General features: G+C 36.6%; 3 protein-coding genes across 3 annotated transcripts; 1 reads left to right on the top strand and 2 right to left on the bottom strand.

Moving 5' to 3' along the window:
- Window positions 1–3,011: 3,011 nt before the first annotated feature.
- LOC132841994 (granzyme-like protein 1) lies at window positions 3,012–5,840 on the bottom strand. The gene is made up of 5 exons (XM_060864669.1): window positions 5,720–5,840; window positions 5,299–5,449; window positions 4,269–4,410; window positions 3,497–3,751; window positions 3,012–3,412 (listed from the first exon to the last, which is right to left on the bottom strand). The coding sequence occupies exons 1-5, from the start codon at window positions 5,775–5,777 to the stop codon at window positions 3,254–3,256; spliced, it is 765 nt and encodes a 254-aa protein (XP_060720652.1). The 5' UTR covers window positions 5,778–5,840; the 3' UTR covers window positions 3,012–3,253.
- Window positions 5,841–6,922: 1,082 nt separating this feature from the next.
- On the bottom strand, window positions 6,923–10,101 carry LOC132841985 (mast cell protease 4-like). Its single transcript, XM_060864657.1, has 5 exons — window positions 10,014–10,101; window positions 9,746–9,896; window positions 8,208–8,349; window positions 7,352–7,606; window positions 6,923–7,252 (listed from the first exon to the last, which is right to left on the bottom strand). Exons 1-5 carry the CDS (start codon window positions 10,069–10,071, stop codon window positions 7,094–7,096), a joined length of 765 nt encoding a protein of 254 aa, XP_060720640.1. The 5' UTR covers window positions 10,072–10,101; the 3' UTR covers window positions 6,923–7,093.
- A 3,180-nt stretch (window positions 10,102–13,281) lies between these two features.
- LOC132853428 (protein kinase C epsilon type-like) lies at window positions 13,282–16,233 on the top strand. Its single transcript, XM_060881224.1, has 3 exons — window positions 13,282–13,320; window positions 13,517–13,578; window positions 14,844–16,233. Exons 1-3 carry the CDS (start codon window positions 13,282–13,284, stop codon window positions 16,231–16,233), a joined length of 1,491 nt encoding a protein of 496 aa, XP_060737207.1.
- Window positions 16,234–19,953: the final 3,720 nt, after the last annotated feature.

The following is a 19,953-nucleotide window of genomic DNA, read 5'->3' as shown; positions in this document are numbered from 1 at the left end:
CTGCAGTGCAAAACTAACCACATCTTTCCAACGATAAACTTCTGATGACGTGGCTAAAGTTAACATGAGACGTGGTGGTCTGTTTCAGCAGTAAAGGCTGAAAGGGCCTCACATGATTAGCCTCAATGAACATGATAATGTATTCATTAATGTATTTTATCACATTAATGAATATCATATTATTAGTTTATCACAGCTTCATGGCCCTTCTTTAATCAGAAAAGAGTAACCCATGGAAACAACTTCCAGACAAAATGTTTACTCAAACACATTTCAGGGCTCTCAAGTTTTGAAGACAGGAAAGAGTGAAATATTTTAAATATGTCAAGCCCCCCAACCAACCAACCAACCCCCCCACCCACCACCCCCACCCCCACCCCCCACACACACACAAATTAAAAAACATAACAAAACATATTAAATTCAATGAACTGATGCAGTCAAAATGTCATTGTTTGTGTAAAACAAGTTGTGAATTTGTTGTAACATTAAAACAGGAAGGAGATCATGACTTACTCTGTGCTCAAAGTGATGCTCGCAGCTCGAGTGGTTTTCTCTGTGGATGAAAGAGGATGATGCTGAACAATTCCAGGATATGTTTTTTTTTTCATTGATTGTTGCGTTAAATCTTACCCATTATACAATAGTGCTATTTTCTGATTGGCTATTGTGTAGCCTCTTTTTTTGATTGGCATATAAATGTCAGGCTCAACTAAGAACTCCAGGGGAGACGCAATTGATTCCTGCCCGGTTCCATAGAGACAACGGTGCGGACAGATACAATTTGGGCGCTGCGGCATATTAAATATATGATAAATAGTAAGTTTTCCTGCATGACAAATACATTGTGTGGCGGGAGAGCATGACAAAAGACCGAAATGAGTGACTGTCACTCTCAATGCGTGACACTTGAGAGACCTGCATTTATTTCATTGGTAGGTACAGTTTTACAAACCAATACATACAACAGTTGTTGGTTATGGCGTCAAGAGCCTAATATCAGATGCTAGTATTTAATCTCACAACCTTTCAGTAACTAGCACATACAGTATTTAACCAAAACTACCATTAAAACTCTAATTATAGTTCTAGACAGTGACTCAGTAACAGAGATCAACAAATCAACACAAGCAAACTTGATGATCAAAGCTGCAAAGCTCTTTACAAACTTTCCACAAATAAATTTCACAACTGTCATAAGTCCACTTACATTAAAACATTCTTAAATCATTTCTACTTAAACGATTCTTTTTAGTAGAGGCTTTATCCTGTTTCAAGTGAAACACAGGATATGACGCCAGACACACAACCTTACACACATAAACACACAGAGGGGTTACTTATTATAGCCATCCAACTTACTAGTACAGGGCTGACAAATGTCACGCATTGAGAGTGACAGTCACGCATTTCGGTCTTTTCTCCCTCTCTCCCGCCACACATTGTATTTGTCACGCAGAAAAACTTCTATTTATCATATACTTAATATGCCGCATCGCCCAAAATGTATCAGTCCGCACCGCTGTCTCTATGGAACCGGGCAGGAACCAAGTGCGTCTCCCCTGGAGTTCTTAGTCGAGCCTGACACTTATCAGCCAATCAAAAAAAGAGGCTACACAATAGCCAATCAGAAAAGAGCACTATCTGGGTAAGCTTTAATGCAACAACCAATGAAATAAAAAAAAAAAAACATTCATTAGAGAGGGTATTTTCGATGGTCGGTTTAAACAAAACTCAACACGAAACAGCTTGTCTCTGGTTGGGACATTGTCCTCAATCATGACACTAAATCATGACACTGGCTGTGCTTGAGCCGAACTGTTTTAAATGGGAGCAACATTACAAATGATAAAGGAGTCCAAACGCTTATAATAAAGAACACCAGTCATAATCTCTCTCTCTCTCTCTCTCTCTCTCTCTCTCTCTCTCTCTCTCTCACGCACACACACACACACACACACACACACACACACACACACACAAATTAATAAATGGAAATTAAGCAAATACTTAAACCTAATTCTTTTTTTTTTTTTTTTTTTTTTGGGTGTCCACGCTTACCTGTCTTCAAAACTTGAGAGCCCTGCTAACATGTTTCTGGGAGCTGTACGTGAGATTCCTGTGAAAACGTGCCACGTGAAAACTTGCCATGTGCCGCACACTAAAATAATTCATTTATTTTTGAAAAGACAAAATGTAATATGGGAATTATGATGACCTCCTGCCTGTTCATTTGTCTCCTCTTGTAGTTGTAAGGACTCTGCCCGGACTCTGGCCACGTGCGTTTGTTTACGTTTCTCGTCACGTGTCTGCCCCGCCTTCGTCTGCTCCTCCCTGTCATCACACCTGATCCTTATTGTGTCATTGTCCTTTTTTGTATTTAACTGTGCCGCGTTGCCTCGTGCAGCGCGGCATCTACTGTGGTCTTAGTTCTGTTTAGTCCCGTCTCGAGTCTGTGTTCCTGTTTTGTGTTCTGTCATTAAACCCTGTTTATTTATGCTATCCTGCGTTTGGGTCCGCTCTGTTTCGTGTTCATTACAGTAGTGAAATAGTTATCTGTGTATCTCTCAGTTTACTCATCTGAGTCACCCTGTCAGGGTGAGATACGAGCAATTTCTTCTACTTGTCTTTAAAACAAAGAGGTTCTGTTACAGCAAACATTTTATACAAACAGAAAGTAAATTAGATATTATTTAGCTATTTAAATTTTATTTAGCTATGTTAATTTTGCTCAGATTTTATAGATTCTTCTTTTTTTCATAAGTCAGTGAAGTCTGAGACAAGTTCAAATATTTGAGTTAAAATAATAGCCCATTTTTAAATGTCCATAACAGATTATCTTCATGCAGTTGATATTAAATTGTCAATGGCTGTGGTATGGATTAAAAACAAAGCCTTTATTAATGCATGGACAAGCAAACAACATATAAATGCATGAACAAAAAGACAAAAAAAAAAAACTGACAAAGTAATAATGATTTTCTAAAAATAATATCTGAAAATATGTGGAGATTTGGTTATTTCGTAATTCCCTTATTTATTTATTCATAATTGTGATTTGTACAACAAAGTGACAAAATGTTTTTTTTTTTTTTTTTTTTGCAGTTCTGTTTTACAATGCCTTTAACTGTCCATGAGCTTAGCTGCTTCAGATACAAGAGATAAATTCAAACCCACATGCTGACTTAAGATTTTATTTTCATGAAATAATGGGAGGGATTTAAACATAAAATATGAAATAATAGCCAAGTGTTTACTTAATTTGTCCTGAAATACACTTAATCCATGACAGATATTTCGATATTTTGGTGTAAACATAGGGCAACTGAGTTTTTTTGTCCTTTTTTGGATTATAGAATGAAATAATCCCGACAGCTGTGTTCTTACACACCAAAGGACCTCCAGAGTCCCCCTGCAAAAAGATGCATGTCATGAATTTCTTTCCATTTAGCCTGTGTGATAAGAGTAACATCTGTATTTGTACATGTTTTTATACCTCAAGAAATCCTCCGTGACCATTAGTGCACACCATACTTGAGATAGAGAATTGGTCTTTCCAAGATAGCTTGCAGAATTTTGTGTCCATGATGTTGACATCGACCTCCATGAGACGATCACTTGTTCTACTGTTGTTAGACTGTCTCCCCCAGCCTGCAATGCTGCAGACCTGCTTGGCCTTAACATTCTGATCCTGTTTTTTTGGTATAGAGATCCAACTGATATGCTTGGTCTTTTTGATAGTTTTGTTCAACTGTAATAAAAAAAAAATAGTGTTTGATTTAGCATTATTCAAATATCATAAACTGTAGAGTTAAACAAAACAGGGAGTGTTGTTATTTTTATATTGTGGAATGTTTAGTAGACAAATTATTTCCTGTTATTACTTGTGTTATAGATGCTATAAATAGAAATTCAGACACTGGCCTATTTTTGTCTTTTTCATTAAAATAATTTCCCATGGCAGAAAACATACTGACTTTTACATTAAGTGCTGCCGCTATATCAGTGTTTTGTTTTGTTATAGAAAAATAATCCTTCTGTCCAGTCAAATTCAAGAATTTAACAATCACATAATCACATTCATAAAAAATGATAACATTCACTTGCAGTTATTAAGATACTTTAACGTTATCATTATAAACTATTAGCAGATTTTTTTTGGATTTTAGCAAAACTGTAGGCTGTAGGAACATTCGCACTCTCCATAAATGATATTCCTGTTTTTTATTTTCATCACACTTAAAAACATAATGTGTCTGGAAGTTTACCTGCAACAGCATGATATCGCTGAACAGCGTCTTTGAGTCATACATCGGGTGGATGTGGTAAAGTTTCACCTCTGTACGGGTAAAAGTTGACCGGTCCTTTTTTAGATCATGAGCACCCAATACAACGGTCAGCTTCGTCCCTCTGTTAGTAAGAATATGAGGGCCACATATTATTTGACAGTATACTTTATAGTATATAGCATATAGTATCACTTTTATAAGTAAATGGGCACCAAGCATGAGGAGGTGTATACCTTGCTACATGTATGTACATGTGATTGCAAAAGTTTGCATCCCCTGTTGGTTTATCATTTAGAGACATTTACAAATAAGAGTTTTATCATAGACATTTTATTACAGACAACCATATATTAAACTAACCATTAATAATATCTGAAATAATTTTACTTCAGGTTCAATCCTGAGCTTCCTGTTCATCCTATAGTAATGTGAGTTTCCACAGAATTTGCTGGTTTCCTCATGCCGATAAAAAACATGCATTTGCTGGACTGGCTATGCTAAATTGCCGATAAGTGTCGATAGGTGTGAAAATGTGTGCGTGCATGATGCTCTGCAATTATGTGCCTTTCCATTCAGGGTATTTTCAAAGCTACAGAGTGTGTATAAGCTACAAAGTGCATAAACTGCAGCATGTGTGTTATAAGCTATAAGCTCATAAATAATCACTCTCTAAGCTAGAATGAAACTGTCATCCTGATAACAACAGCTTCTCTTTTGAGTCTAGTTCCTTTCTAGGTTTTTTCTTCATATCATCTTAGGGAGATTTTTCTTGCCACCACTGCCTCTGCTCATTAGGGATAAATATACATTATTAATAAATATTGTAAATATTGTTATTTTAGCTGAAGTAGCAGATCATATTTCTGCCTGCCGTTACATGTAATTATGAAACCAATTGCAAAGGTGTGAGGACCCTTTTCTCAGAAGTCCTCAGTCACATCATTTCAAAGTTTACCCAACCCTCTGAGATTCAGGGTGTAACAATGACTCAGAAAATTACTAAGCTTACGGATTCCAGCAGTGTGCAGCCGTCATGACCAAGTTCTCCGTCACAAGGAAGCCCCCGCAAATATGCGTTTTGTTTTGTTGTACAGATACGATGTAGGGTCTGGAATGGGCTTTAACCTCCGAGCCATTCACTATGCCCACGTTAACGTAAGCTTTTTCAAAAGAGAGACAGATAAAAAACAAAATGCAATGGTTCATTAATAAAAAAAAAACGATTCTTTCAAATTCTTTCAAGTATTGACATGCGTAATATATCGTTGTGTATTAAGCAGATATTAAACATGCAATAATGTCCTGTCAAAACTGTCAAAGAAAATCCTTGGTCGATTTTATTCTACATTTATCCCAATTCAATGCAATACTCTATTCACCAACAGAACATTCCATATATATAGTGGAAAAAAAACAAACAAAAAACTTACCACAGTGTCCTATTTGAGACAGGAGAGAGGTGAGTAGAAGCAGTAGGAGGAGAGCCATCGTAAGTGAGAGACAATGAGTTCTTCTCTCAGAGAAACAAAGGTTTAAATACCATTATGCACAGATCAGCACAAACCACAAACACCACTTATTCACACATTCTCTAGAGCAATGCTTATGCAGACAGTTGCCTTTGTAGAGCTATTCTCCAAAACGTCAACTTCCACCCATACTTCACAAGTGTCCCACATGCTGCCAGGTGTACTTTGGTTCTTTCCCCTAGTAAAAAAAAAAGGTGTTTCAAAGGCAAATTGGCATCTTTAAATTGTCTGTACTGTGTGAATAAGTGTGTGTCTAATGGCCTAGTAGAGCAGGCAAATCAGGATGTCAGCTGTTCCCTGCATTCTGTACAGTATATTCTGCAGCTCCAACCCTGAGGACTAGGCCCAGAGAATCTTTCAGAGATTTCACCATGGTTGACGGTTTTAGCACACCAAGCAGGTGTGGGAGGCTGCCAACTGAAGGATCCTTGTGTGGGCTACCCAGACCCACAAGACAAAGCCAACAGCCTCCATGAATACTCAGTACCATCAGGAGTCCAAGAGCTTGCACAGCAATGCTTGCAAAAAACTCAACCCCTGGTACATCAGCCCTTTCTGCATCAGCATACAAGTTAATTCCATTTACCTACAAGCTCGACCTGACTCACCATCAGTTCATCACCTTGTCATTCATTGTTTCCCCTCTAAAGTCAGATCAGGTTTCCTGGCCACTAACCTACCTGCCCCCCATCCCCTTCTTATACACACACACCCTTCCCGTTTGCCCCAGTTCTTGATTTTTTGCACTGTTTCTAATTTTATGACTTTTGTTATTAAAAGCCCTCCACTTGCATCTAACCCTCTGTGTCTGCTTTGTGACACAATGAAGTCTGAGACGAGTTCAGATATTTCAGGTAAAATAATAGCCCATTTATAAATGTCCATAATAAACTGTCTTAGTTCAGTTAATTTAAAAACTCCAAAAAACCCAAACAAACAGTTTTCATAGATTTGTTTAAAGAATATTTACATATTTAATTTGATCCTTTTTAAATCGATTGATTTCTTTATGAGACATTGTGATTTGCAGACATATACAGTAAGTACAACAAATGTGACAAAATGATCTGTAAGATTCTTTTGCTGCACCAGTTTTATAATGCCTTTAATTTACATTGACATTTTGCATAGTTTCAGATCAAACACATATTTACTCTCCATGAGCTTAGCTGCTTCAGATACAAGAGATAAATACAAACCCACATGCTGACTTAAGGTTTTTCATGAAAATAAAAGAGTAGATTAAACACTAAATATTAAATAATAGCCAAGTGCTCACTCCATTTGTCCTAAAATACAATTAATCCAAGGTAGATATTTAGAAATTTTGGTATAAACATAGGGCAACTGTGGCGTTTTGCATTTTCCATCCTGGTAGAATGAAACAATCCCGACAGCAGTGTTCTTACACACCAAAGGACCTCCAGAGTCTCCCTGTAAAAAAATACGCGTATCATCAATTTCTCTCCATCTAGCTTGTGTAATAAGTGTAATGTCTGTGTGAAAAAGGTTGTAAAGTACATGGATTTATACCTCGCAAAACCCTCCAGGGCGACTAGTGCACACCACACTTGAGACAGAAAAAGGCTCTCCCCATTTTTTCTCACAGGCATTTGTGTCCATAACAGTGACGTCGACCTCCATGAGACGATCACTTGTTCTACTGTTGTCAGACTGTCTCCCCCAGCCTGCAATGCTGCAGACCTGCTTGGCCTTAACATCCTGATTCTGTTTTTTTGGTATAGAGATCCAACTGATATGCTTGGTCTTTTTGATAGTTTTGTTCAACTGTAATAAAAAAATAGTGTTTGATTTAGCATTATTCAAATATCATAAACTGTAGAGCTAAACAAAACAGGGAGTGCTGTTATAGGGAATGATCAACCACTGCCATTAAAAACAAGATTTTTATTTATTAATACCTCACATGGCTTAATTGTAAGTATTTGTATTTTTATATTGTGGAATGTTCATTAGACAAATTAGTTCCTGATATCAATTGTGTTATATAGTAGAAGCTATAAATAGAAATTCACACACTGGCCTATTTTTTTCTTTTTCGTTATGTTAATGATACAAAACCAAAATCTCAGCATCTTGTCAATTTCTGAGAATCTGTGCAAACTATTGCAAAACCTTCTCTTATAGAAAAATAATCCTTCTGATATTCTAATGTTATCACTATAAACTATTAGCAGTTTTGTTGGATTTTATCCAAACTGTTGGCCAGTAAGAACACATATCTTTAAAGCACACTGCAGCTGCTTTGGAATTCTATAAAGCGTATCAGGACACAGCCAGCTACAGCACACGTTCACACTTTCCATCAATGGTATTTGCGTCTTTCATTTTCATCATACTGAGAAACATATGGTGCCTGGTGGTTTACCTGCAGCAGCATGATATCACCAAGCAGATTCTCAGAGTCATACATCGGGTGGATGTGGTAAAGTTTCACCTCTGTACGGGTAAAAGCTGACCGGTCCTTTTTTAGATTATGAGCACCCAATACAACGGTCAGCTTCGTCCCTCTGTTAGAAAGAAAAAGAGGGCAATATATAATTTGACCAGTGTTGTGCTAGTTACTAAGAAATAATAACTAGTTACAGTTACTAGTTACTTCATTCAAAAAGTAACTCAATTACTTTGTTGATTACTTACATCAAAAAGTGTTACTTTTTAAAAAAGCGTTACTGTTAAAAGTAACTTTTTAAGTTTTTAAAAGAACGTTCTTTAATGTTCCCATTAATGCTCTTTTATGCGTTATGGTCTATACAAAAACAAATCTGTCCCTGGCTAAAAGTCCAGTTAAAATCTAGTCGCTGTTGTTTGGCTGGAGGGGCTTGACTCACTTCGAGTGTGTCCACTGACACCGGGTTAGATTCTAGCTTTGTCGAGGCATGTAGTTTCTACCTCCAGATTGGAGTTGCTGTTTATTGCAGTAGATAGGATCTTCGAACCAGAAAGACACAGCTTACATTTGACTAAAAGGTTTTTGTCTTTATGCTCAGCTAAAGTGAAATAATGAGCATATTTCCACTTTGAGAAACTCATCTTGCTCTCGCCTTGACTCGCCATTACTGCCGCACATACTTGAATAAACGGAAACACGCCCACAGTGTGGCGTCTTCGTGTTTACAGTGGTTGGCATCCACCAATCCTACAATGCATCGCAGCTGTAAACAGGTTAGGCTGTAGGCTACACTTCAGCCTAAATGAATTAATTTAAAAAAAGTAATGGACAAATGCACCATATTGTAACGGTAACGGAGTTACTTTATTTAAAAAGTAATGCGTTAGAGTATTAGTTACTGTAAAAAGTAACTGCGTTACTAGTAACGCGTTACTGCCCAACACTGAATTTGACAGTATACTTATACTTTGTTACATCTGTGAGAACAAAAATTCCCAACCCACAGACCAAAAATGTGCAAGTTAAAAGTAACCCAAAAGTTTTAAGAGTTAAAGCTATAGAATGTGTTAGCTATTGAATGTATATTTTAATCTACTGAGTGTGTGAGCCACTGAATGTATACGCTACAATAGCTTGTAAATAATAGATTACACAAGCTACAGAGTGTATATAAACTGAAGAGTATATATATATATATATATATATATATATATATATATATATATATATATATATATATATAATAAAAATACATAAATATACATCACTTATTTTTGTTTATACAAATTTATAAATTTATAATGTTAGTTACTCATTGCTTGTTGTATTGTAGGTGTAGCAGATCATATTTCTGCTTAATGTTGCATGTAATTATGAAACTAATTGCAAAGATGTGAAGACCCTTTTCTCAGAAATCTTCAGCCACATCATTTCAAATGAAAAGGTGAAACAACCCTCTCAGATACCCCACTGATTCAGTTTGCAACAATGACTCAGCAAATTACTAAGCTTACGGATTCCAGCAGTGTGCAGCCGTCATGACCAAGTTCTCTGACACCAGGAAGCCCCCGCAAATATGCATTTTGTCTTTTTGGACGGAAACCATGTAGGGTCTGGAATGGGCTTTAACCTCCGTGCCATTCACTATGCCCATGTTAACGTAAGCTTTTTTAAAAGAGAGACAGATAAAAAAACAAAATGCAATGGTTTATTCTTCTCTTTAGACATTCCATAACATTCCATACGTATTGAACAAAATAATAAACAACAAAAAAAACTTACCACAGTGTCCTATTTGAGACAGGAGAGAGATGAGCAGGAGCAGTTGGAGGAGAGCCATGGGGAATGAGAGACAATGAGTTCTTCTCTCAGAGAAACAAAGGTTTAAATACTATGATGCACAGATCAGAACAAACCACAAACACCACTTATTCACACATTCCCTAGAGCAATGCTTATGCAGACAGTTGCACTTGTAGAGCTCTTCCCCTTTAAGCCATACGTTTCACTTTCAAGCTATACGTTTACATTTGTATTTATAAACATTAGAATAATATCAAGCTTGTATTTTATGTGATGGTGGGGTGCAAACCAAAAAAAAGCACATCTGTCCCTCTAGAATTCTTAAACAGTTTCCAAGTTGCATTGTGCACTATGAATTTAAATGTGTAAAAAAACATACAAATGTGCCTGATCAAAAGAGGCCGTTATTTGGGGAAAGTAAAGTACTGAACATTACAAATCCTATGTACAGTAGATTTTAAACAACATAAGTCTGAGGTTTTGGTGAAAACTGGCAAAACGTTTTACAAACTCATTCATGTTGAGGGACCGTGCCCTACTTAACTCAACACTACGAACTCCCAGGTGATTTAGACTGTCATCAACCATTGTAATTCTGAGCTGAGTTTTAATCAGTTTTAAAGCTGAGACGCTTCTCTCACAAGAAGCATTGCTGACTGGTGTGACAACAGAAATCTATCAAAACCTATAAGAGCTCATGAAACAAATCTTAAACACAACAAAAATTCAAGGAGAGTAGATGTTCTATCCCTTCCTCTATTTTTTCTCCTATCAAGAAGTTGCTTAGTTTGATGAACCTCATTTTTGTGGTCCTCTATATTTGACTCAAAAATAGGTTCTTCTTTGAAAAACACCTCTGCAGCTCAGCTGTGAGACTGTCAAGCACTTGATAAAATATAGCTCTTTGGAAGCTCTCACCATCACTCTGGTCACTCTTTCTTTGTCCCACAGTGCCCATCATCAATAAATCATGAAAGCTTATGCTTGTTTTAGGTTGTCTTTTACACACTGTTTGTATGCTTGTTTTGCACTGATCTGCAATCTCAATCTCTCCAGAGTTCCCTAAAGTAAACCTCACTTCTATAGTCCTGTAATGTATCTGTAAGGCTACCTACTAGATCCACAGCCCTTGCCAGGTCAGGAGAGCTTCACTGGAGCATGTCAGAAAGATATTTTGCATCACCAAAAACTTTAAAAAAGGTAACCAAAAGCCCTATGAACTGTATATCTATCTGAGAAAGAATTTTCAAGTGCTACAGTATACCCTGTAGCATTCTCAGCATTGCTGGAAGCATGTCTCTCAGACTACAGCATGCCTTGTATCTGCATGCCCACCTTACATCTGTAAGTTTCTGCAGTTCCCTGGGCTGCTGCGGTGGATACAATTATTTCTGAACTGCAACCCAGTAGAGATGAACATACCAGTCAGATACAAAGTTAGAAAGTTTTTGCAGGAGAGATTCCAACAATGTGCATTACAGTATAGATCAAATGCAAATCTTGCATCACTTTTTAACCGTGCAAACAGATGCACCATCATAACCTTATAAACTTGATTATTTCTGTAGTCCAGTTCATGTTTTTCATGGCACAGTAATTATTTTTGTGAGACCTGCTGCATCTAAGATTTCAACTGACTGATAGTGTAAAATGATTTCATGGATGGCCCCATTGTAGTTATATGTCAAGACTAAAGACAACTCTTGTTTTTTCATTAAATCTCTGGTTTAGTCTGCAGTCACACTAAAAACCTCACTTTCTTTTACTTCTCTTATCAGTCACTTTGAACCATTCCAGCCATTCCAACAATTCCAGACCTCAAAAATTTCATTCTGGTTTTGGTGGCTTGTCTACTTAGCATTGCCACATCCTTTTCTTCAATGAGAGGACCATGTTTTGCTATTTCTTCTAAGATTGTCAAAAATGTTCCTTTGTAGTAAGAGTCATCAGTCTCCCGATGACCTCTCTGTGCTATATTTTGCGTGGCAGTTAAAAGTAGTACATCTGCAATGGCTTTTTCACAATTTTCCTCCACTTTCTTTTTACAAGCCTTATTTATGACACCTAACATTGATCTAGCACTGATGATTCAACATTTTTTTTCTTTTATACTGATTCCAAGCATACATGGCATTGATGTGATGTTCTGCTTTTATAGAAGATAGACAGAAGTGTTTATTTCATCACATAAACATTACAGCGCAGTGAAATTCTTTCTTCGCATATCCCAACTTTGAAGGTTGGGGTCGGAGCGCAGAGTCAGTCACGATACAGCGCCCTGAAGCAGTAAGGGTTACGGGCCTTGCTCAAGGGCCCAACAGTCTATGGTTACATTTGTGCATCCAATACAGACAATTTTCCATTCAAATTAAATTTAAATGACAAATCTCATCATAAAAATCTTAAATTTCATCATGAACCCTAAAATCAACAAACAGCATAAATTACTAATAACATCATGGTTAGCACTACTAATTGTTATTATTAAACTAATCACTGTAGCCTACTGACCCTCACTGCATATGTGTGTATTACTAGCACAAATGTATACCATGCAGTCGCATCTCTCTCTTATGCGAGATTAGAAAGATGTGCGGTGGCGCCGCCGACGGTTCGAACGCCACCTGAAGGCTTAAAGAAGTGCTGAACTGAAATGAAACGTCATTCAGCATCAAACTGTCAATACTGAGAATAAAAAAAATACATAATCAGATGTCAGGGTTGTCTATACATATATATATATATATATATATATATATATATATATATATATATATATATATATATATATATATATATAATTGTTTTTTTTTCAGGATGGAAAAAAATGTATATATGAAATGAAAAGTGCTCTGTAAACGAAGCTATTGATGATGATGATGATGATGATGATGATGATGATGATGATGATGATGACTGCTGTTCTAACTGTATTATACATCGGGTTGTACTTTATAAACCAAACGCAAAGTAATATATAATATATAAAACCAAAACAAACGAATTAATCCAATGAATTCATATAAATACATGTTTGCCGAAGAAAATGCTTGCTGTTAAGTAATGTTCATTAGACGCTGCACTGCGACGTCATTATGACTCGCTTATTATAATGTATATTAGATTAGAGCGATACTATAATGACGTCATGTATTCAGGATTCTGTTCTAGAATGCATTTAGAATGCGTGCATTTAGTGCTGGCTTTGCGTTCATCTGCGTTAAGATTAAGAGAAAAATGTTGTGCGATGTTAAAGTCATTGAGATTTTTTCAGTTTGTAAGGAGGGTAAGAATGGATCAGAGATACTGATTTACAAACAATACATTAGAAGGCTTTGGAGAAATGTCTGTATTTTTGTTTTCTTGGTCAGAATGAGAAACTTGGACTGGAGTGTGTTTGAAATTTGATAATATATAATACCTAAAACTATAGTGTATGTAATATACTGTCTAAAACTGATAATTGTTGTATTTGTGAGCAGAAAAAGAAGGATAAAGTGAAGCCGGGGGCAGAGGATCAAACCCAGACCATCACATATAAAAGGTAAATAATTAAAATAATTAATAAGCAAACAAGCAAACATGAAAATGTCAAGTTAGCACGGTTTCCATGGTCACCATACTTAAATGAAGCTTTGGAAGTAGAAGTTTTTTTTTTGTTTGTTTGTTTGTTTTTATTGAAAAAAACTGTTATGTTACTCAAATCACTATGTCAATGTATCAGAATGGCCTTAAAAGATAAAAAAAATGTCAGACAGAAAGGATTCAAGCTTGAACAATAATCATTGTTGATTGTTTGAATGCTGGGACAAGTGAAAGCACAGGTGGAAGAATAATAATCTTTCTGTTTGTTGAGTTCATATTTTAGGCTGGAAGCAGATTACCGAATTAACGTTCAGAAAATGTTGGAGAAACAGCAATATGAAGCTAAATGAATTCCACTGCTTTATTCTCCCATGAAAAAGTTTTCAGGGAACTTTTCCATACCAGAGATTTGGTCAGGTATCTTTACTCTAACAAAACCAGCTCTTTTTGTCAGCACTAATTAATTTTTCCATCAAAATCGTTCCCTTTTCCAGCACTTACACGTTCTGAAAACTTCCCCTTGAATTTCAAGTAAAATCTCTCTGTCGTCTAGCTAACCTTCTGCTAATCTGTAGCCAGTAATGTACCAATGTAGCTAATAGCTGGTAAGGTAACATTCTGTGACTATGCTAATGCTAACATGAAGTCATGAAGAATGAAGTCAGATTGTAAAATTCCTTTATACCATGAAATGCTCACTAAATAAATGTACATAAGTTTAGTTTACGTTAAATGTATTAATAGCTCTGGAATATGCAGGCTGTTAGACAATAAAATGTGATGAAACTAAGGGAAATGTTTGCTTTAGCAGCTAAAACCCAGAGAAATTTGAATGATTTATGCAATTACTATGAAAATGCATCTATGCTCTCTGACTATATGCTGTCCTATATATGTCGACCTCCAAAATTAAGCATTTATCATAATAACATATTTAACAGGGTTCAAACTCAGAAATATATTCTACATCAAATATTAGCTACACCTTTTATATCATATCCTAACTGAAAACCCCATACCTCAAATGGAGAATAAATAGTATGTGGTCCCCAGTCCAAGCAAGTGCAATTATGTTCATTTGTTCCTAATTTTGGAATTGCCGGACAGTATCGGTATCAAAACTCTACCACCAGTGTCATCTCTGACAGAAAAAAGAAAAATAGCAGAAATACTATTCTAATATATAGAAGTTGTAAATCTGCTGTGTTCGTTTCTCCATTGCAGTACGAAGATACTGAATACAAATGGCAAAGGTGCAGAAACTCCGAAACAACCACTGGAGGCTCACTTGGGATCAGGCACACGTGACAGAGACATAATACCACCGTCGCTTGATCACATCGAGGAAGTGCAGATAGTAGAGCCAACTCCATCTCTGAATGAGGATGGTTTACAGAAGAGCAATGTAGAGGTGCAACTCATAAATCAGCAACAGAAAACAAGTAGCAAAGGTGCAGAAACTCCTAAACAACCAAGGGAGACTCACTTGGGATCAGGAACACGTGACAGAGATATAATACCACCGTCCCTTGATCACATCAAGGAAGTACAGATAGCAGAGACAAGTCCATCCTTGAATGAGGATGGTTTAAAAATTAACAGTGTAGAGGTGCAGGTTAAAGATAAGAGTCTAGAAAATTTCATGTTCCACAAAGTGCTTGGAAGGGGTGGATATGGCAAGGTTGTTCTGGCTGAACTCAGAGGCACAGGTGAGGTTTTTGCGTTAAAGATGCTGAGGAAAGACAAAATTCTGAATTATAAACATATGCGCCAAACTCTGCTGGAGAGAGATATCCTGGTTATGACTGCAGAACACCCCTATCTAGTCCAACTCTGCTTCTGCTTCCAGACAAGTGATCTCTTGTGCTTTGCTTTGGAGTACCTGAATGGAGGTGATCTTGATTACCACCTTGCACACACTCGATTCACAGAATCACACTCCTGCATTTATGCTGCTGAGATCACCTCTGCTCTCATGTTTCTCCACCGTAACGGGATCATTCATAGAGACCTCAAACCTAGCAATGTCCTGTTAGATGCCGATGGCCACTGCAAGCTTGCTGACTTTGGCTTGTGCAAAAAGGACATTCTAGATGGCAAGACCACCAACACATTATGTGGTACACCTCAGTACATGGCACCTGAGATACTGATGAAATATAAATATGGTGCTTCGGTGGACTGGTGGTGTCTAGGTGTTATCATGTATGAGATGATGGTGGGCTATCCTCCGTTTATTGCTTCAAATGAGAAAAAGGTGTTCAAGTCGATCCTTATGGATAGTCCTTGCTATCCTTTTTTTCTGAGCAGAGAGGCGAAAGAAATTCTCAAGGCATTCCTAGTGAAGATTCCTAAGGCTCGGCTTGGCTGCGTGGTGTCCCAGGGCCAGGAGGAAGCCATCAAAGTTCATCCATTCTTTAAGAAGATTGACTGGGTGCTTTTGGAACAGAGGAAGATCAAGACCCCTTTTAAACCAAAAATGAATGCCAATAACTTTAAAGGACCCCTCAGTCATCAGGTGGTCAGGCTTACTCCCATTGATGATTCAAAAATTACGCCAAATTTGCAGAGGTTCTTTAATAACTTCTCCTACTGTAACCCCAAATATCGATAAGATTTTTTTCTTATTCATGTATTAAACTTTCCCCTGACAAGCATGTACTAATCAGGGGACTTTTATCCACAACTCTCCAGGTATTTGGATAAATCTATACTCTATTAATTTATAATGAGATTTCTGATGTTAAAACAAGATAAGCCTGCACTCAGGTGTAAGAAAAGTCCACTGAGAGGATTTGGGCTAAACGTAATATCCTATGCAATGTTTATAAACACACCATATTACAACGTGGCAACCACAGGCATAAAGCACTAAACTATATGTACTGTGTATGCCCATTTATGTGACAAATAAAATTCGAATTTGACATAGATCATGTCTTGAAGGAGTTGACTTTGTGCACAGATGCATTGTCATACTGGAATAGGTTTAGGCCCTTTAGTCCCAGTAAAGAGAAATTGCTTAAAAAGACATGAATTTGCAATTCTTCTTTAGTGCTGATTTTGTTAAATCTCTCTATTTGGTAATTCACACTATTTCACTGTAGCTTCTAGGTCTTAAGTTTCAAACAGAGCAGTCTGTAGTCATTACATCATAAACTGATTTTGTTACAGATTTGGTGAGTTAAGTTACACTACACAATGCAAAGGTTTGTGTATGATTAGGGTACCTGAGAAATGACATGAATGAGAGCAATTTGTTCCTATAGTTGTGATAAACATATTGATATAAATGACAAAATATTTTACAAAAGATCTTTACAACATAATTATAATATTTCTATTTTATAGCATAGAAGTGGAAAAAGATCAAATAATGCGTTGAAAAGTATAGTCCCAAACTCAGTCGGTGCACTTTCAATCAGACCCCTTATCATTATGTGGCTTAAACCTGTTAGATGTGAAGAAAACCAGGACCCATGCCGTGGACTAAAGAATGTGAACAAGCAGATCTACCAATACGTCCTCTCCCTCGATTTTTCTGTTCACTCCTGCACGCTCCCGCAAACATTCTGTCACAGCTTATAAACTTTGTGTAAAAATGTACACAAAAGTTGGGGCTTAGATTAACCCACATAATAATAACAGACATAAACTATTAAACTGGAGAAGGTAAGATGGCGGCCAACGAGTAACAGCAAGGTTCATCAGCTCCCGCACCACTCAATTAACTATTGGCATTTTTTTCAATGATTCATCTGTGGCTTTCAGCTCATCTGCATTTTTGGGTCTCTTGTTTCTCATTTTCCTCTTGACAATACCCTTATAGATTCTTTATGGGGTTCAAGTCTGGTGAGTATGCTGGTTAGTCAAGCACACTAACACCATTGTCATTTAATTTACTTTTGGTGCTTTTGGCAGTGTGGGCAGGTGCTAAATCCTGTTGGAAAATGAAATGAGCATCTTTAAAAAAAACTGGTCAGCAGAAGGAAGCATGAACTGCTCTAAAATTTATTGTTAAATGGGTGCAGTGACATTGGTTTTCAATGGTTGTTTGAAAAGGTTTGTTTGATTGGTTTTCAATGGTTCTCGGTTGGTTGTGCATCTTTTTCTTCCACACTTTTTCCTTCAACTCAACTTTCTGTTCCTTTGTTATTGGTGAAACGGTGCTCAGGAGGAATATCTGTAGTCAGCAGAGGAAAGGAGGAAAGTTAGACAGAGATTTGCTTGGACCTTTTATAATTTCATCACTGTAAGGCAAAAGTGCAGCTGTAATTAATGAAGATGGTGTAAAATTAACAAAAATGAAATTGAACCAATTAATTTAATTTGGATCCTGTGTGGAATACGACTTTCCTTTTCCACAAATGGCATGACTCTTGGACATAGCACACCTTGAACCTGGCAGAGAACTGGAGAGTGTGGTAAAGAATTCTGCATAAATTGCCATTAAATGATATTAATTGCATTAATTTAAAATGGGAGTTGAACACTTTCAATAACAAGTTAGTTAAAAATCTGCCTCGCAGAGAAAGTACAGATGGACCAAGTTCATCCAACTCTGACCCTTGTTGTTTGTGGTAAGTTAATTTTTTTCTTTCTTTAAATTTCTCTTGCATCTTTAATTTTTTCTTCCTCTCTCTTTTTGGAGTTTAACACAGATTCTTGTTGCACAATGTCTTTTACTGAAATATATGTTTATAGTAATTTATTTAGATTTTTTTTTCTAGGTCGATCCTGCTTTTCTGCGAAGCGGTTAAGGCTGTATGTATTGTTCTCAACAATATCCTCTCCTTCATTTCTGCAGTGTTTACTATATTTGGCAGCTATTACTGCTTTAATATACATTACCCATCTCAGTTGGCATCAACTTATAATAATAATAATAATAATAATAATAATAATAATAATAATAATAATAATAATAATAATAATAATAATAAAAGAAGAAGAAAAAATTGTATTAGGCAAATGGATTTAAGGATTTGTGTGATTTTTTTTTTTTTTTTTGGTGAAAATAAATTTAAGATAAAAGTGTTATATTTGAGTAAGAAGCACTAACTGAAAAGTTAAATAGAATTATTTCTAAACGAGTTTTTTAAAAAAAAAAGGCTACTATTCGCACTTGTTCACCGAATAACTCTCTCGAGTTAGTCTTCTGTTATTCTTTATTTTTTTGACATTTCAGAGTAAGCCAGGAGAAGCAAAGCAGTCATACAAATCATTAAAACTCATACATAAAATATGTACACACATACACACAAACTAACTGCACCGAATAATACTGCTCGAGTTAGTCTTCTGCGCATGTGCGAACAACACCTAATCTCAGCTGCAATCTGAAATGTAATGCATCGATTGTACCAGAATGTGGAGCCACAGAGGTGGTGAAGAAGGCCTCACTATTTAATGCACCGTGAATGAAATGACGCGTTAACACGATATCAGATATAGACACGTTGTGAGATTTGAGAATAACACTACAGTTAAATATTTAATGTCTAAAGACCTGTCACAGATTAAGGATTTTGGCACCAAGAATTAATTACTTGACAAAAATCAAAACGCAACATATGAAACAACTATACCAGAAATATTTATTCTTATTTTATTTTATAGTATGCTATGATGTTTGATCCCATGTTTGCTATTGCAATAGTATTAAAAAAAAAAAGAAAATATGTCTGATATTTATTGTTTTGTGTGTGTAGGTGTGTGCGAGTGAGAGACAAAGCATACAGGAACAAATACCTGAAGTTAGTGGGGTAGTTCAGCAGCACAGAAGTACCTCCTGTCTGCTCTCCCTTGTCCTTTCATTTCATACACAGGCACACAGATTCTCTCTCTCTCTCTCTCTCTCTCTCTCTCTCTCTCTCTCTCTCTCTCTCTCTCTCTCTCTCTCTCACTCTCATCTCCGAACCCTGTCCATGGAAATAGAAGGCCCTCTAATACTATAATTGGATGGCTGTATAGATTAGGGCAGGCTTTCTCTCTTATCTCAAGCTTTGATACTGCCAGAATCCCATTAAATGTCTGACGAGTGCTGTCCACTCATGTTTTGTTTCATGTTACTGCAAAACATTAAAAACATTATTTAAAGTAGTCATTGCTTATATTGTTAGGAACGTTGTGTAGCTCAGGAGTTCTTAAACTTTTTGCAGCCTCAACATCATTTCGATGTGAATACCCAGCCACAGAGCCCTTTATGATAACAGCACAGATTTATTTTATACGCATAAAAGGAAGGAGATTTAGTAGTTATAACCAGCGCTGCTGCTATAAATGAGCTAGAAAAGGGACAAGCCTTTGCCTGTCTTTCAAAGATTTCATTTTG

The sequence above is a fragment of the Tachysurus vachellii genome, chromosome 1, assembly GCF_030014155.1.
Source record: "Tachysurus vachellii isolate PV-2020 chromosome 1, HZAU_Pvac_v1, whole genome shotgun sequence".
Lineage (NCBI taxonomy): Eukaryota > Metazoa > Chordata > Actinopteri > Siluriformes > Bagridae > Tachysurus > Tachysurus vachellii.
This window is presented reverse-complemented; position numbering and strand designations above follow the sequence as displayed.

Coding starts and splice junctions, on each gene's coding strand:
- LOC132841994 (XM_060864669.1), bottom strand. CDS start 5,777: ATGGCTCTCCTCCTACTGCTTCTACTCACCTCTCTCCTGTCTCAAATA. Junction 4,411..5,298: donor GCTGCACACTGCTGGAATCC/GTAAGCTTAGTA, acceptor TCTTACTAACAG/AGGGACGAAGCTGACCGTTG. Junction 3,413..3,496: donor GTCACGGAGGATTTCTTGAG/GTATAAAAACAT, acceptor ATCTTTTTGCAG/GGGGACTCTGGAGGTCCTTT.
- LOC132841985 (XM_060864657.1), bottom strand. CDS start 10,071: ATGGCTCTCCTCCAACTGCTCCTGCTCATCTCTCTCCTGTCTCAAATA. Junction 8,350..9,745: donor GCTGCACACTGCTGGAATCC/GTAAGCTTAGTA, acceptor TCTTTCTAACAG/AGGGACGAAGCTGACCGTTG. Junction 7,253..7,351: donor GCCCTGGAGGGTTTTGCGAG/GTATAAATCCAT, acceptor ATTTTTTTACAG/GGAGACTCTGGAGGTCCTTT.
- LOC132853428 (XM_060881224.1), top strand. CDS start 13,282: ATGTTAAAGTCATTGAGATTTTTTCAGTTTGTAAGGAGG. Junction 13,321..13,516: donor TTTTTCAGTTTGTAAGGAGG/GTAAGAATGGAT, acceptor ATTTGTGAGCAG/AAAAAGAAGGATAAAGTGAA. Junction 13,579..14,843: donor CAGACCATCACATATAAAAG/GTAAATAATTAA, acceptor TCTCCATTGCAG/TACGAAGATACTGAATACAA.